This window comes from Botrytis porri (genome assembly GCF_014898465.1).
Source record: "Botrytis porri strain MUCL 3234 chromosome Unknown BPOR_006, whole genome shotgun sequence".
Taxonomy (NCBI): Eukaryota; Fungi; Ascomycota; class Leotiomycetes; order Helotiales; family Sclerotiniaceae; genus Botrytis; species Botrytis porri.
Window position 1 is genome coordinate 1,956,153 of NW_024066080.1, and position 17,694 is coordinate 1,973,846.

General features: G+C 43.2%; 5 protein-coding genes across 5 annotated transcripts; 2 read left to right on the forward strand and 3 right to left on the reverse strand.

The window, feature by feature from the left end:
• Positions 1 to 3,517: 3,517 nt before the first annotated feature.
• EAF01_005095 (uncharacterized protein) lies at positions 3,518 to 5,020 on the forward strand (the record flags this gene model as incomplete). Its single annotated transcript, XM_038913350.1, has 1 exon — positions 3,518 to 5,020. The coding sequence occupies one exon, from the start codon at positions 3,518 to 3,520 to the stop codon at positions 5,018 to 5,020; it is 1,503 nt and encodes a 500-aa protein (XP_038771436.1).
• Positions 5,021 to 5,411: 391 nt separating this feature from the next.
• On the reverse strand, positions 5,412 to 8,292 carry EAF01_005096 (uncharacterized protein; the record flags this gene model as incomplete). Its single annotated transcript, XM_038913351.1, has 5 exons — positions 5,412 to 5,431; positions 5,523 to 6,335; positions 6,386 to 6,530; positions 6,577 to 7,589; positions 7,683 to 8,292. The coding sequence occupies 5 exons, from the start codon at positions 8,290 to 8,292 to the stop codon at positions 5,412 to 5,414; spliced, it is 2,601 nt and encodes an 866-aa protein (XP_038771437.1).
• Positions 8,293 to 10,512: 2,220 nt separating this feature from the next.
• EAF01_005097 (uncharacterized protein) lies at positions 10,513 to 11,641 on the reverse strand (the record flags this gene model as incomplete). Its single annotated transcript, XM_038913352.1, has 5 exons — positions 10,513 to 10,531; positions 10,590 to 10,861; positions 10,951 to 11,107; positions 11,162 to 11,269; positions 11,484 to 11,641. The coding sequence occupies 5 exons, from the start codon at positions 11,639 to 11,641 to the stop codon at positions 10,513 to 10,515; spliced, it is 714 nt and encodes a 237-aa protein (XP_038771438.1).
• Positions 11,642 to 12,643: 1,002 nt separating this feature from the next.
• On the reverse strand, positions 12,644 to 13,527 carry EAF01_005098 (uncharacterized protein). The gene is made up of 3 exons (XM_038913353.1): positions 13,235 to 13,527; positions 13,035 to 13,177; positions 12,644 to 12,986 (listed from the first exon to the last, which is right to left on the reverse strand). Exons 1-2 carry the CDS (start codon positions 13,421 to 13,423, stop codon positions 13,052 to 13,054), a joined length of 315 nt encoding a protein of 104 aa, XP_038771439.1. The 5' UTR covers positions 13,424 to 13,527; the 3' UTR covers positions 12,644 to 12,986; positions 13,035 to 13,051.
• A 128-nt stretch (positions 13,528 to 13,655) lies between these two features.
• On the forward strand, positions 13,656 to 16,568 carry EAF01_005099 (uncharacterized protein; the record flags this gene model as incomplete). Its single annotated transcript, XM_038913354.1, has 2 exons — positions 13,656 to 16,328; positions 16,386 to 16,568. The coding sequence occupies 2 exons, from the start codon at positions 13,656 to 13,658 to the stop codon at positions 16,566 to 16,568; spliced, it is 2,856 nt and encodes a 951-aa protein (XP_038771440.1).
• Between the last annotated feature and the right edge of the window lie 1,126 nt (positions 16,569 to 17,694).

Genomic DNA, 17,694 nt, shown 5'->3' on the forward strand with positions numbered 1-17,694 from the left:
AGTTCTTCTGCACTTCTCATTCTGGTTTCGGATCGGGAGTTTATTGGATGGATGGAAGAAAATGGCTTGTTTGATTTACGATTTTCTTTGTATCAATTGATGAATTTTCGTCTTTTTTTTTTTTTTTTTTTTTTTTTTTTGGCTTTTATCGAACTTGAGAATTGGGTCTCATGAGCATGAGAGTTTGCAATATATTACATCCTGCATCGCTAGGAGTTCATTGGGCGTTTAGATTGGAGTTCAATCATATCACATCACATCATGGATGGGAATGTGGAAAGAGATGTCAAAAGGACCGTCTTGATCTTCAGGATGAAAAAACAAATCTGGATTTCTTTTGCCATCTGGAATTGGGTTGGATGTCTTTTTGACAGGAAGGATTGGGATGGATGGATGGATGGATTGGAACTTGGGCACGGAAATACCCTGAGTTATTTGAAGTGCATATACGCTGGGATTGGGTGAATATACGTGATAACGTTAACTTCACATAAGCATGGAATGGTATTTGGTAGCATTAGCATAGAGTTTGAAGGTCTGGTCGGACCTGATCGGCATGGATCTGATCGCTTGTGTTCGTTGGGGAATACAATGAGAGGTGGATTTTAATTATTAATATGTTACACTTCTACCAAGTTTGTCTGTGCCTCTTATGTGAATTTTGTGAGACTGTGAGGATGAATGTTCTGACTCGTATTGTATGGGAAAGGTGAGGTGTTGGTAGAAGTCTACTAATGTGTGAATTCACTTAAGAGGTCGTTTGCTGCTAGCACTAACTAGGAGACCATTTTCGGGAAATACCTGCTTCATTTATCTTTCTTTTGTGTCTATTCTTCTAAAGATTGCATATCAAATTAAGCAAGAGTTGGTTTGACAAGAGATTGAGAGATTACATTAGGGTCCTCGATAGATTAAGAGATTATCTTGATTCTGGAGTGATATTCCAGTGTCTATCACCAAAATGGCTGTACTCAGTAAGAAGCCGTGTTGCAAACAATCTGTTCGATATGAGTGATTGAGAAGGTAGGAACCACAGGTGACTTTCGGTACTGTTCGAATATTGAATTATTCTTCTTGCTTGAGTTGGGGAGTTAGATGCGGGAAATCTTTCTGAGATGGTGTTTGCAACGAAGTCAGACAAGGTGTAATTTCGTTTCATATTCGTGATTATTTCAAATAATTGAAATTGATTTATTGTCTTTGCTGGAATTGGAAATGGATTTGATATGGTGTGCTATGTTGTAATCTTACCATTGTGTAGATTTACCAGTCATTGCTCTCCTATACGAAGCGATCTCTGTGTTAATGGGTGCAAGTATTGCGTTTGAGATATGTGGTATTCGCAGGTTATAGTGAATGATGGGAACATGAAATGTGTTCTCGGGGAGTGAATACACTGGTTTGTTGTTTCCTTATATTTGCATCTGCAGGTTGAATGACGGAAATCAGTTGAGTATTCACTTTGTCATTATGCCATTGATTGCTCATGAAAGCACCTAGTCGATTCTATGAAGGGGACGGGGATTCAACAGATTCGCGCGAATTCGATTTGAGGTTGTTAGAAGATCTACTTATAATTTGGATTTTGAGCTTCTCATGGCATTTTTACCCAACAACCCAGAACTAGTCAGCTCTCACTCGAATAGCACTTGAAGAGAACCTTGTTCGCTTCTTGGAATAGCCGCCATGTTTAACAATGAAGTACCGCAACCTCGTACTCGGCTCGGGATTGGTCAGAAGAATTTAAGCGTGGCACTCATCCCATTATCATAATCCTCTGCTAGGTAGTTAAGGTACTTCGCTTCTCCCCTCGCCTAATCGGAGCTATAAAACAATAATCTGCCCCTCCAAAAAATTGACACCATTTACTAGGAAAGGGTCTTGTCATACTCCTCCACGGCGTTCCAATGGTTGGAAAAAAGGAGTACCTCTCTGTCTGGTCTGTTTTCCGGACTACCGATCACAATAGTATGATATTATCCTACGGTCAAAGTGGTAAGTTCTGATAGTTTTCCTTAGAGTACTGTAATATTATTCCGGAATTCTTTTTCTCGGCACCAAGCGAGTTGACGACTTCGACGGGACATTTACGTCTCGGCTCACATGATTGTGTACTATCCAGAGCCGAACAGGGAGCCGAAACTTTACATTCGATGATTCGGATATTATCAGTTTCGCGGAACTTCACTTCGACGATCATGAGCATGCTAGACGGAACAGTCGACAGAGTCGCAATTCATCTCAATGTCAAACAGCACTAGCTCTTGCCTAGTTTGATGCTTTGATTAAGTTATTCCCTGGGATTGAACAACAGTGTGTAGGTGCAGTTAAAACGGAATGACTTCACTACAATTTCAATCGGCATATCTAGGCTTTTCCGAATGTCTTAGCAATGAATTCGGCGCAGATGGTGATAAGAGGGGTAAGCACTCGTCTTTGTGCGAGGCTCGAGAAAAGTGAAGACTTCCCGAGCAAATTGATGCAGCGAGCTGCACAGGAATCACAAATATCTTTTAGGGGTTACCGAAATGAAAATTCTGGGTCACGATATAGCGACCATGAGTTTCAGCCCACAATCCAGCACATTAGCTTACCAAAATAGTGGGCATATGTCTCCTCAGCAGAATATTATACTTCACATCAGCACATCAATTCACTTGCAAGATTTGGTTAAGATAATCCCATTGGAGTCTAACAAGAGAACTAGACCTATGCTAAACCACTGGATCTTAAAAGTCTCATTGAGTTTGGAATAAAAAACCCTGGGACTTTTCGGTCTATGCCTATGCGAGTTAATATTTGGAAACCGTCATATTATTAGAAACGAGTATGAAGTCTTTTTCGAAGTAATTTTGGACTCTTAACAAGATTTCTGAATTTGTAATCTTGAAATCATTTTACTTCTTGATTCTTAACTCTCTACTTCATCTTTTCCTGTGAGTAAATTTATTGGTAATCAAGCAGCAATTGCAGATTAGACGGATCCTACTCTTGTGACTAGAGCTACTGTTGACTATTATATTTGACATGACACTGACAAGTTCAATGGATTTATTTGTGACAATGATTTCTGTTCTTGAAATAACTACTTGTCAATGGTCTATACTTGATACTATTGAGAGAAGTAAAGAATATAAATCTACCATACATATCTTCAGAAAAGAATTCCAACAGTAAGCGGTGTGTCCTCCAAGACGTATTCCTGCAGCCGCGTTTCTACGACTTGCAGCACGAAGCACATCCTATTGATTTTATTACCCTCATTAGCCTCGTTATAGTATGAATATTCTGATTATCCGTCTGATCAAAGGATTTCAGGTTCTATGAGTAGGCTCATACTCTGTACGCGCCTAGGTAGATAGACGATGCTTACGCCTGTTATCACGTGATATTATCATTTACAAAGCACATGGCAACCAAGGCTAACCCTCGTAGGAAGACGATTTCGATTAGTATCGCTATCAACACTAGGTCTACAGTTTCCCTATACATTCCCATTCTTAAACTAGCGGGCAAAATGCCTCCCAAACGCAAACCCTCCTCAACCCCCCCTCTCCATCCCCCCTGCACACATCCCCACGTCCTCACCACCTCGCACCCCTCGTCTCAATTTCCCCGCGTCTCTGCATCGCGTCGCGCAGCCGCCACCACAGCTTCCGGAATACATAAAACTGGGATTACAGATACGTACATTCATGATTTCGTATCAGATCTAGAGTTCGCATCTACATTTCCTGCCCCCTTGGTGCTGCAAGGGGATGCGTTGGAGATTGATGCGCAAGAGCCTGGTCAAAATTTTCGGGCATGGGAGAGAGGAAAACATAGGAATGCGGTGCCGGGAGTGGAGGAAGGGGGAAGGAGGATAATTTATGTTGTGGGGCCGCCGGGGATGGATGGGGAGGAGATAGAGAGGTTTATGAAGGGGTGGGAGGAGTGCGAGGTTGGGCGCGGTGGTGATAGAGTAGGAGATAAAGGTGTTGAGAATGAGAAAATGAAGATGGATGGTTGGATGTTGGATGTTGTCTTTTATCTTCAAGCTTTCTATCACGGTCTCCCGGTTAAACAAATGGATTCCTCGCTTTTGCAGTTCACACCATGGGAAGATACCTCTCCATCCTCAGCATCTAAATCTAAATCCTCCAAAGCCAAACCCAAATCCAGAACCACCTCCAAAAAGATCCCACCCACCTACATCAGCCTCCGCACCTCCACCTTCAAAACCGGGATCCGCTACCGCCTCACCCCCTCCTCCCCATTTACCCACCAACTAAATCTCTCCGACCTCCTCGATCTCGCCATCGACATCCTACCCTCAGACGCATACGCACTACTCATGCTCGTAAACCACGATTTATACGAAGACGACGACGATGAATTTGTCTGCGGGAGAGCTTACGGCGAAAGTAGAGTAGCTGTTGTGAGTACCGCGCGCTACAGACCTGAATTAGATGCTGTGCAGGGAATCGAGGGAATCCATGCTTGGCCGGGGAGTCACTGTATTGAATATATGAACGAGGTGTGTGGGATTAAGAAAGGGAAACGGAAGAGAGGAGAAAATGAAGATGCAGATAAAAATGATGAATGCGCAATAGCAGGAAGTCCTCTAGCACGCGCAGTAACCCAACAAAACACTCTCCCTCCACTATCTCTATCTCTATCTCCCATTGTTTCTGAAGACGCACTGAAAGGTCTATTCCTCAGCCGTATATGTCGCACTGCGTCTCATGAGCTGGGCCATTGTTTCGGAATCGCACATTGTCCTTATTATGCATGTTGTATGCAAGGGAGTGCGTCGATACAGGAAGATGCGAGACAACCTCCGTATCTGTGTCCGGTGGATTTGAAAAAGGTGGTTATGGCAACGGGGGCAGATGTTAGAAGGAGGTATGAGGCGCTGTTAGGGTTTTGTGAGAGCCATGGGAGCGCGCATATGTTTGTGGCGTTTGGAGAGTGGATTCGAGGAAGGTTGGAGCAGATAGAGAGGGTAGAGAGGGGTGAGATCTTGGACTTATTGGGGTGAGGCTTTGGAATTGCATGCGGATGACATGGTTTCGATTATTTTCCTATGGTTCATTTTAATCTTTATTCTAATCTTTGTTAATCGTACGGTAAATAATGTTTCCTTTCAATGTCACATAGATCGATCCTTACGACGTATATTTAGGGGTATAAAAATCTGATATTTCTAGGTAGCCGCGGGTATGCTTGGTCCCTCAAGGGCGTTCCACCCAGCCAATTCAAAGCCATCACTAATGTGCTATCTCAAGCTTCCGGAACCATTGCATCACATGTAATGATACCTTGTAGTTCCAATTCAAAACTCCAACCAGTTTGAAGCATGCCAGCATTATTCTTCAACCTAGAACGTGTACCACTATTCCCACTCATCATCTTGACTTTTCCTTCTTTCATCATGGCGAGCCTCCTAGCCCTGCAATCTCATTAGTGACTATTTCAATTTGGTAGATAAATATAGGAAAAGCAAAAGCGACGAGAACGATTGGGAGGAAAGGAGAACTTACCAGCAGCCATAGCTAAATACCACGTACGACTAGCTCCTCCATCTAACCAACTGGCATCAAATTCTCCCTGCGCAAAGAAGTTCCACGACGCTCGAGGATCAATAATCGCCAGATTAGCATATAAAACGCCCCTCCAGCCACCAACCACGCTATCAGCCCTCCCATTTGAAAAGTAAGTATTCCATTCTTCCGTAACAAATTCCTCTGTTCTGATAAGTGTTGAATGTGGAAGAAGTGGAAGCATGTGAATTCCCTGGACCAACTCTGGAGCTGCCCCAAAGTAGGTAACATGGTCGAGTTTGTTCTCGAAGAGAATGCCCGATACTTTGTTGCCGATATAATTGGATGGTTGAACCGTATTTGTAGATTCGTAGAGGAAGTAGTTCTGTAAGGATCGGGCAGTGACAGCCAGTTGTAGATTTCCTCTCGCTTCCATATTTGAGTCTCCTATTGTGCGACCCCACATTTTTATGGCGTAGGCTGATAAACTATCTTCAGATGAAGATTCTTCGTCTTTACCATCAGCAGTTTCGTAAAGACCGTGAGCCCATGAGTGTCCGTGGTACCAATCGAAGTTACGGGAAACGGGAAAGTAATTGTCTTTGGCTGAAGGATTGGCATAGTCTCGTACCATTGTATTTACGTATGCTTTGTTGCTTGCTATCCAGGTAGGATCTAGGTATCCAATAATAGCAGCTGCATATACGAAATATGAGTAATGGAAATGGTGGTCGTTATAATATGTGTTTCCAAAATCAACACCTGAATCTCCAGTTTTGTATGATGCACTAGAGACAATTCCTCCCCAGGCGGCTAATTCCAATTAGTCTGAGCCATCTTGATTGCGAACAAATAGAACTTACATTCATATATCAAGGGGTATTGTTGCTGATTGTCAGTGAAACGTGCGAAGCTTAGCTTCAGGGTATTCAGACCTGCTTGTGCCAAAGCTGCATCTCCGACGAAATCATGAAGTGTGTATACGATCTGGGCGAATTTTGCAAGTGCCTGGGCAATGTTAACGAGATAATTGTCATCGGTGAGTTATACACACCTTCCCACTATAATACATAGAATTTAAGTCCGTTTGCTCCGTCATATTTTGCGAAATCTCACTGGCAGCGATATTTGCGATGGTAGATTTGGCAGCCGCAGAAAGCGAGTTCGAGCTTCCTTTCGTCGGACTCCAGGGCGCAAAGTTCATACTTAGTGGTAAATCCTCCTCCAACGTCCAGGAATCAGCAACAATAGCCGTCGCCATTCCCTTGGTTGTTGTCGCTAATTGCACTCCATTGGTTACACAGCAAAGGGTGGTACCATCAAAAGATTCTAAATGGTGCGGTAGAGCGAACATTGCCAAAGTGGTATCGCTCAATCCCGCCTTGTTGAAAGCAATTGTATAAGAACCAACCGCATCACTAACATGACCCGAAACGCTCGCAGAAATTGGATAAGCACCGCATGCTTCATCGAACATAGCTTCATGTGCAGCACTTGCACTTTTTGCAATTTGGATGATTCCATTAAAGCCACTACTAGCCTGAACCAGCCCATTGCTCACCGCTGTGAGAGTGAGATTTTGTCCAGAGGGTGAATAAGCATATAACAACCATGTCTTTCCATCTTCAAGTAGCATTGAGTACTTCGTGATTCCTCGCTTTGGAGGTGTGGGATCTAGAGTCAACGTTCGGAAGAAGACACCGCTTTGTAAGATCGGAGTAGCACCTGCAAAAGTAGCTGTCACAAAGCCCATTCCTTGAACCAAAGGAAATGTGATAGCAGGGGCGGCATCGGGAGTAGGACTTAAGTTGACATTGACCGAAAGATCAGTCAGAGAGTCAGTCGTTAAGGTTGTTGATGAGCCTAGTTCTGCCGCCGAAAGAACCAATGATTGTAACCCAGTTGGGTTTAAGAAATATGAAGCAGAATTTACTGTATTATTTGGTCCAAATACTCTTTGATTGGCATCTATATGGACGAGGGTCATTCCCCAGCTTTTGGTGGCACCACCCCCTTTTGACCAAGCAAGTGAGTATGGATGCGTCCAAGTAGGGGATGTTTGACTTCCTGTTTAATCATTAGTTTGCATTTCAAAGGCTCCTCCAAAGCGATGATTCTCGAAGATATCCTTTTCAAAATTCAACTTAGGAGACTACATACCGAGAAAGAAATTGGCGTAAAACTTGTTAGTATCAAGTGGTGCACTTTGTGGTTTAATTCCTAGCCGAGGTACTGGATGATCTGAGCGAGAGCCTAGATTAGACGGGGGAGGTGAGGTGTCGATTGGCTGGAAGATATTGGCATCTGCTGCAACGGTATTGATTTTAAAATTGGCAAATGTTGGTGCAGTAGGGGCCATCCGAGTTGTGGGTGAAGGGATTGACGATGTAATTATAGGAGGGTTGGTAGCGTGGCCAGATGTTTCAAGACTGGAAATAACTGTTCCTGTTGTGTCGAAAGAATCGGTACTCGGGGAGGGTAGAACTTGTACTGTAACCTGTACGGTCCCGGAGATTGAGGAAGTGGTCAGCACGGAGACGGATGGGATGACCGTCGTTGTTTTTATGGAAGAACTTAGAATCGCACCAGGCGAGGAAAGAAATAGGAATCCATCTGAAGAGGTTTCGTCCGGGAGAAGAAACTTGGGTTGAACAGGATGTATGTCATTTGTGATTAGCGAGGCATGGCCGCCTTGTCCTTGAGGAAAAGGTGCACCGCTCACAATTGCGGTAAGAATGTAAGGAACAAGAAATCTGATAGTTGGCTTCATACTTGAAACTTGTTGGCTACCAAAACACTAGGAAGAGTGCAAGTAGATTGTGGGAAAAGAAAAATAAGGTGGTAAGAGTTAAGAGTTCTTAAGTGATTTCTCGGCCTCTGTCAAATGATATAACTCGAGTGTAATTTGAAGTCTAATTTAGATATATCATTCACTCCTTCACCTCAATATCACTGGCAAATTGAACGTGCTTGTAAAATGAGGGGAGACTTCCCTTCTAGGTATGCTTGTTATGATTTTAGATAATAACAATTGAGATGCTAATAGGTGATAGGATAAGAATTCGAGCGTGAGTAATTCGATAGGTTTGTGTCAGATGAACAATCACCGAGCACGCTGGAAGCGATTTGGCAAAAATTCAATACTTGTGGAATGACGAGAAAGTTCGGCATCGTGAAGCTCGAGGAAGGTACATTCGGCCCGTTGTGTATCATCAGATTAATACTACTGACGGGCGTCCTGTCAATCGACGTCAGTATAGTAGTGTGATACATCACTACTTGAATGATGTATGATCATCATGGAGATAAGATTGAGATATCCAAAGGGGGATATTTTGGTGGTTGAGGAAGGCGCGTTGGTCGCGTGTCTGGAAAATGGTCAGAATGTCTTGGGGCCGGGAAATTTCTCGAAGAAAGTCGAGTTTGAGTCGAGGAATGTAAAATCTTACATCTCGACTTTTCCATAAACCTCCACAACTTCGGAGATAAATGAAAGTAAAAATAGGAGAAGGACAACATATTTTGCAATTGTGCTCTTAACAACTTCGATAAGTATCAGATGAGCGCGACTTTGTGATCATCTTTCCTGAACTAGACGATTTTGTCATTGGAAGCCTCAAGAAATTGTCTTACATTTAGGGCTCAGGTGCATGATATGTATAACATGTGTGACTGTTAGTATGATGAACATCTCTTGAAACTTTTCGAAGAGATGCAATTGTGAATATAAACCAAATCAGAAGGATATATGATATATACTGACGAATACTCGGAAGAAAAATGATGAATATCCATTGAAAGTTGGCAATCAACCCATTTGATAAGAATGCTGGGTACCTGAGTACACAGGTAAGTCGGGTTGGTACAGCTTCAATGTTTTGCGATTTGCACTTGACCTTAACCTTAGGCCAACCTCCCGGCTTCCTACCTCGGCCTGATCCACTTCGAATCATGTCTAAAATATATACTTCACTGTCGCCATTCAGAGAGGACCTGGGAACATGTATTACGTTGATATCTCTCGAGAAGAAAAGATCTTGTCAAACGTTTTCAAGCAATTTGCCAGCATCGCCTTGGCAAATTTTGATGTCCATCAATGGATTGCCAAGAGATAACCACATTCACGTGATATGGCTCAAATGATGATCATATGAAAGATGGCACGTGGGTGTAGTGTAATGTTTCCATGACTTATTTCTGGTGGAAACTTTGAAAATTCGGGTACTTCATGTCAAAGCAACAGTAGAAGTAGTAGAACAAGTGATTTGTTTGGCTTAACTTTGGTTGAAAAGTGTTAGAGCTCGTGATCTGAATTATTATCCTTAGCTATGGAGTGGAATCAGTGCAAATTGGTGATAATATTTCGATATTGAACGAGGCTGGAAAAATAACAATATCCAGTGCCATTAATATTCGCCAAACAACTACAGCTGTAGTATCAGCTCCGATATGTGGAAGACCCGGAGTATCTTTTTGATTGCGTCGATGCCTTAATCTTTCCGCGATGTGGTTATTGAGAGATGATAAGGCAAGTTTGGCTCTCTCTTGCACGACTCTCTAATTGCACTTGATACTTTCCCGTTTTCATTGCAGACGGCAACGATAAACCTATAGGCAATCCAGAGTACTATTGGAATACATAATGTGAATAGATTGTCTTGCCGGGAGGTCTCCAACAAAATTCAAGGGTGATGAACAATATCTATGCAGACATTCCACATCAGAATAGGTTGACCAGAAAGAATTCGCTGATATTTCCGAGAGAATGAGGAGGCTCATATGGTCACTTATTAAGGGCACATATAAAGCTTCATTGTACTGCTAGATTTAGTACTGGAAAAAGGACCTGTGCAAAAGAGATGTCCTATGGTCCGGGACTTGCTAGGATAACAAACCTTCTTCGCTTCTATGTAACTGTTTAACAACAACTCTTTTGTGCGATCCCAATGGGTTGTCTCCGTTCTAGAAAATACCAGCAAATTTACAATAGTTATCTTTCAATCGTATCACTAGATACATCGTATAATGTACGCACAAGTATGCTTCACCAGACTTGCCACAACACACCAATATGGAATTCTTGGTTGTGCATATATGACATTTCCAACATGTGCAACTTCTCCACTAATAATATAGCCCATCCCTACTATCATCTTACCAAGGCAAGGCACCACCATCGTACTGATGGATACCGTCATTCTTTTCCAGCCTGCCACTCGAATATTCAAAAACTCGCCATTCGACTCTTTTCCATTTGACTCGATAAGCTCAATAACAGCCTTTGCGCCAGTTTCTACATCGAGATCTGCGGAGGCGCCTCCTAGATCAGTTCGAAGCCACTAATCGCTCAAGTTAGCCAATCTCTAGTTTAGAGTCTACCTTCATTCAAGTGGATCTCAAGCATTATAAAAAGCGGCAAAAATCTTACACTAGGATTGACTGGAAGATAAGTAAACCCTTCATCGGCATAAGACTGTGCGTACGGAACTGTAAGCATGTTCAAGGCCGCCTTCGAAACTTTGTAGGCTGGAAGTGCCATGTTACTGTAAACAGGGGACCGCTCGATTGAACCGCCACTGCTGCTCCTGAGTTCTATTGTCAGAACCTGCTTTCAAGTGTAGAATATGTTGGTTACTAACATGTTGATGACTTTCTTCTGAGCTCCTTGCTTTAACAGAGGAAGAAATGTGCTGGTGACGATATGAGCGCTTGTGACATTTGAATTAAGTACGGATTCAAGATCGTCCCTAAGAATCAAGGAGTTAGAATCTCAAAACAGACGTTCTGAAAGAAGTGAAAGAATCCGCATGAAACTTACATGGCATGTATTCCAGCCGTCATCCGATTTATTACTCCAGAATTATTGATTTAAACATCGATGCCTTTGCTGTCTAAGAGAGCAGCAACCTGCTTCTCCGCTTTTGTACACTCGATCTATTGGTGGCATCGAGCTTTATGTACTTGACGGTGCTTGGAGATGACTTTATCAATTCTTCAAGGGCAGGAGTGGGATTGCCTCGAGCAGTTGCAAAGACCAAATAACCGGCCTTCGAGAATTCGGAAGCAAGAGCCAAGCCTAGCCCTCGAGAGCATCCTGTTATGAGAATCGTTGCCACCATTTTTTGTAACTAGTTGTCGAGAAGTGAAGTTCCGTACTGCGGTTACTTTACACTGGAGAAGATCTCGATTTGCTAACTACGTCATTGGCTTTTTCGCTTGTGACGCGATGTGACACTGACCCCGATGCCTCTTGAACCGCTTGAATTAGATTCTGTGCGATGTCTTAATCTAGGCGCGCCCTAAGATTAAGGAGCGATTCTTTCACCCTGCGTGGATCAGATGTACGAGAATAGAGTACCCACGTTTGCACCGTTGGAGATGGGAGTTTGCTGAGAGATGCCGTTGTGCCATATTCTGAAATTGATGGCAAGCGGGTTAGAATTCAGTGCTTTAAACCAGCAGGATATCCCGGTGAGATACCTTAAATACATTCGTCCACAAAAACGCGAAGTCTCTACCGATAACAAGTCGTTGTCAATTTGTGCGGATGTGTAAACTACGTTAGAAACTAGGTTAGCTGGTACAACAATGAGGCACATGTATAAGTCTTCAGAACAAATTGCAATAATGGCAAGTTTCTAGTCAAAATGCAATAGATACATCAACAACAAGGCCGACCTTCATCCGTCGCCGACGGGGTTTGAGTTGCCAATCGCTCTTCACACGATCCCAAGACATCAGAAGTCTGTCAGGGCTGGTTGCTGAGATTGAGTTACGATAATAGTGGTACAAGCGAAGCAAGAATGTAACATCAGACTTTGGAATTGCACAACGGGCGTCGATTTTGTGATTTGGGAAAAATTATGGTCGTATTGCAGTACGAGTAGAAAACCGTGAGGTCTCATCAAGGGAAGTATACAATGTTGAAATCCGACAGGAAGGGAGAATGATCTCCATTGAAACGCCTCTACATTGCAAGCACGTTGAGGGATAAATTTGGAGACATAATGCACTTCAACTAAAAGAAGGCATTTAGTGAACTTCAAGTACCTGGGCAACTCCTTGGTTTAGCACTTCCAGAAGACAAACAAGATAATGCTGATTTCATATTCCACTGAGAACCCTAGCGTTAATCATAAGTAGTTCAGCTTAAAAAACAAAGGAAGACTTCTTGGATATGTCCTTCTCTAAAACAGATTTCGACAATGCAAGCAAATATACAGAAATAACGTCGCATGCCAATCACGGCCTTCATTACATTAACGAATGAACAACATGGCTGCTCAATTGAGTAGCCAGTTTTATCGAGACCGTTCACTTCACATTGTACACCTAATTTCCAAATATTGTGAACATGCGCTTCTTTATCTCACGCTCCATGTTTCAATCCGAGGGGTATGATATTCATGTTATCGTTTTGATACATTTTTTGATACAATTGTCAACGCCGTTTTCCCATAAATCCTGAGAATATTTAGTGAAAGAACCTGCAGAAGGAGAAGAGCATCCTACCATTTCACACCAATTATTCATGTCATTCCATCCGAAATATCCTTCCACTTCCGCAGGTATGCTTCTCCACTGAAAGCACCTTTGGGATCATTTTCGAATCTTCCTCTCGGTGGCAATATCTTTTTTGTGACAAATGGTGTGAGCTAAATCACAGTCAGCATCCTGTAAAGCGTTCCAAATTGACCTCTTCGAATTCGTACTTTACACTCCTTAAGATTTGGCGGCACAACGTATGTCCTGACTTTATCCCACTCGATTATGTACCCTCCATGTTGTGTATGTCGACCCGTTGAACCACTTCCAGTACCCTTGTAGAACCCCTTATTTGCTTTCTTCGTACTCAGGGCATGTCGGGCTACCCGTTTCATTAGGCATTGTGTGGGCTGCATGATTGCGATTGATGGTTAGGAGTTTATTTTGGATTTTGCAGACTCAAGATGCTTCTCCAAAATTGTCTTTAGACGCTAAGGTTCGTCAGGCGGCCGCATTATCCGATTTTGAGCTACTCCATTAGGTTACCGCCTTTCTACATCAGCAGAAAAAAAGTTTCCCGATAAAATTGATAAAAGATAATCAACGATTCTAACTAAATATTGCGACAATAATTTTGAAAGCGCAATCATGCCTGGAAGACAATCGCATGGCAGAACGCTGTTGAAGCAGCCCAAAGTTCGAACAAAATCGAAGAATAAGACTATCGATGCATTTTCTGCCGCACAACAACAAATTGGGGAACGCCATCGAGTAAGACAAAGTCGATTGGGTCATGCTGAAGGCGGGAATAGACCTGGGAAGCGAGATAGAGATGAAGACGACGAAGATGATGGAGAAGACGAAGAGTTCAGTGCGAAGAAACAAAAAAAGGGTCCAGCAAAAGGTCGATTCGATGAGCTAGATATCGACGAGGGAAGCGATAGTGAAGGGAACACATGGAAAATGGGTGTGGTGGACAGCGATGATGATAGTGATATTGACAGTGACGAAGCTTTTGGGGAGAGTGACGAAGAAAGATTCGAAGGATATGCGTTTTCGGGGAGCTCGAGTAATAGAAAGAGTTCTAAGAAGCGTATGCCGCAAAATAAAGAATTAAATCTAGATGAGGATGATAATGGGGAGGACTCCGGATCAGAATTGGAGGAAGGTGATTTAGGAGAGGGTGCTGTCGATCTCGCAGATATGTTAGACGCTTCATCAGACGATGAGGATGAAGCTGAAGCCGAAGGCTCAGACCAATCCGGCTTTGACGACGAAGAAGAAAGCGACGAAGAGTCTTCCGCATCGTCTGCCGATGACGAAGATGAAGACGATTCTATGGATCCGTCGAAACATGCGGCACTACAAGATTTAATTGCGAATCTTCCACTCAATGAAAAAGCCCTCGTCAAACGACGAAATGATGGCGTGAGCGAATATGCTACCCCCGGAAACTTTGGTCTCCCATCGACAAAAGAATTCATCACAGACCTTGGCACAAGCAAGATTAACGATCGTTCAATCAAGAAGGCTCTCAAGTCTGAAAAGGGCGATGACAAAAAAAAGGTTGCTAGCACGTTAGAAGTACCTCTCGCTAGGCGTCAACAAGATCGTCTCGATCGTAGCGTAGCATACAACAAGACTAAAGAAACTCTGGATAGATGGACAGACACCGTAAAACATAACCGACGAGCAGACCACTTGGTTTTCCCCTTGGCAGATCCAGATGCAGATTCCGCACGCGCAAACACTCGACTTCAATCCACAGCACAATCCAAACCATTCAATGAGCTTGAAGCCACAATCCAGAGCATTCTTGAGGAGAGTGGACTCGCCACTGCGGGTGGAAGAGACGACGAAGATAAAATCCGAGAGTTTGAGGAATTGGAAATGAACAAACTATCCATGGAGGAAGTGAAAGCTCGTAGAGATCAGTTACGAATGGCTCGAGAGCTCCTTTACCGAGAAGAGCTTAAGGCGAAGCGAGTTAAAAAAATCAAGAGCAAGTCTTATCGCAAAGTTCACCGAAAGCAACGTGAAAGAGAAGAGGCGAAAAACAAAGCAGCTCTTGAAGAGGGAGGCTTTGTTCCTTCTGAGGATGAGCTTGAGGCTCAGGATAGAAGACGTGCGACTGAGAGAATGGGGGCAAAGCACCGAAACAGTAAGTGGGCCAAAGCCACAAAAGCTACGGGTCGAGCGGCATGGGATGAAGATGCTAGGGACGGTATTACCGAAATGGCTCGAAGAGAGGAGGAATTGCGAAAGAGAGTGGAAGGAAGAGCAGTGAGAAAAGAGTTTGAGGACGACTCGGATGAATCCATGGACGATTCTGAGGATGATATGAGCGACGATGACGAAGGAACGGAGCAGAAACGAATTCTCCGACGCCTGGAAAGGGCAGGAAAAGACGATATTATTGACGACTCCGCTCCAGGAGCAAAGTTGGCAAACATGAAGTTTATGCGGAATGCCGAAGAATCTCGCAAGAAGGCAAATGATGCTATGGTGGAGGAAATGAGAAAGGAGCTCGCAGGAGAAGAAAGCTCTAGTGAAGAGGAAGAAGACGGCGATATTGGGCGTAGAACATTTGGACCTGGATCTAAAGTCAAAGATGCTCCAACAAAACCACAAAACTTGAATGAATTCGAAGAACCTGCCGACTCGGAGGATGAGGACAACATGGATGTAGAATTCACGGGCGTTGATAATGGTCCTAAAGCAACTGCCAGTGCACCAAAGGCGAAGAAGACGAACGGCTCGAGTGGAGGTGTTGGAAAGTCATTTGTCACAGAACCAGAGGTGGCTACTGAAGGTGGAGCTTGGTCAAAAGTACCTCTGAAATCGGATATGGTCAGCAAAAAGGAGGCAAACAAACGCAGGCATAAGAGTAACAGTGCTATGGATGTCGAAGAGCTTGATTTGTCACAAGCTGCGGTAATGGCCAAGCAACCCAAACCCAAGAAGGCCAAGTCAAAAACAGCCCAAATTCTCGAGGCTTCTGATGAAGATAGTGAGGATGATGGCGCTATTAATCTTCCATTCGCCATCAAAGACCAAGAACTTATCAAGCGTGCTTTCGCTGGAGCTGATGTCGTCGGTGATTTTGAAGCGGAAAAAAAGCAGACCATCGAGGATGAGGACGAGAAAGTCATCGATAATACCATACCCGGTTGGGGAAGTTGGGTAGGAGACGGCGTGAGCAAAAGAGAAAAGGCAAAGAACAAAGGAAGATTCCTTACCAAGTCTGAGGGTATCAAGGAGCAGAACAGGAAAGATGCAAAGCTTGACCGCGTTATCATCAATGAGAAACGTGTCAAGAAGGTACGTAGAATACAGCTGTTCCTTTTTTTTTTTAGAAGTTACTAACGAAAACTCCAGAATGGTAAATACTATGCATCACAATTGCCTCATCCTTTCGAGAACCGCCAACAATACGAGCGCTCATTACGATTGCCAGTTGGTCCGGAATGGGCTACCAAGGAGACCTTCCAGGACTCGACCAAGCCGAGAGTAATGGTCAAACAAGGCATTATTGCTCCTATGTCCAAGCCTTTATTGTAGATTAATATATGTGGATTTCAATATCATCACAATTCTAGTTAACACGTGCAGTCATTGGCTATTGCCGTGCACTATCATAAATCGTACATTGAGAAAGTGTGTTGACCATTTACCTAACTACATCATCAATAATCGAAAATCCGGTTTCCAGACTGACTTGATTTATGGATCTCGCAAATTTTGAAATCAAATCCAGACAATGAATGCTCAATATCCAAAAGAACCCTGACAACAATGACCCTAATTACCCCTGCACCATACCACCTTGCCACAATTTCATACCAAAGGACCCTTAACAATCCGATTCAGCCTTAGAACCAAATCCAATAAATTATTACCAATAGTTAGAAGGACTGTGAGATTCATTCAACGACACAGATGCAGGGTTTGAAGTTTAGTGTATTTAGCGTCGACTATCCGTCTGATTTCTAGGCTACGATGCCTCGTGAATAGTTTTAAAGAAAATAGTGTATCTATCTATCTTTGAGCTCTAGTTAAGCGGTGAAGAAAGGGGCTGGCATATTCGTAAGCGCTCCCTTTAGATTTGAAGTAGTTGCGACAAGTGCAACAATCACGACTTGTACTCGAAGTTCTTGTAGGTGTACGGAGGCGTTCGTTCTAATGACTATCGTATTGAGACTGCGGATTCTGGAGAGATATACCTAACTCATAATAACTATCTAATATTAGATAGTATACATGTAAGATAGTGAATGCATTTCACAGAAGCTGTCACTGAGGCTGGGGTAGAATGACTAGGTACATAGCACACAGCAAGTTTGTAAGAGCAGGTAATGTTAAATAATTAAAAATTTCCATCATGGTATCTATTTTATCTATCTAATAATCTGGGTTCTGGCGAATGTAATGATATTACAGCACCACCCAATATCCCCTCATTATCATTACTAAGGCCATCGTGTTTGGCCTTGAAGACAGGTCTACTTCTCTTGGCATGATCTTTTGATCTGCTCCAGGTGTTCGAGGAACTTGTGATATCCAAGTTTCCATCGCCAATGAGCTGCCATAAGTAGGTCTGATCATAGAATGTGGAGTTCCACACACTCTATAATGGTGGCAAGGCCACAGCTGTCTCAAAAACAGGGGCAGCTGTTCACTTCTGCCC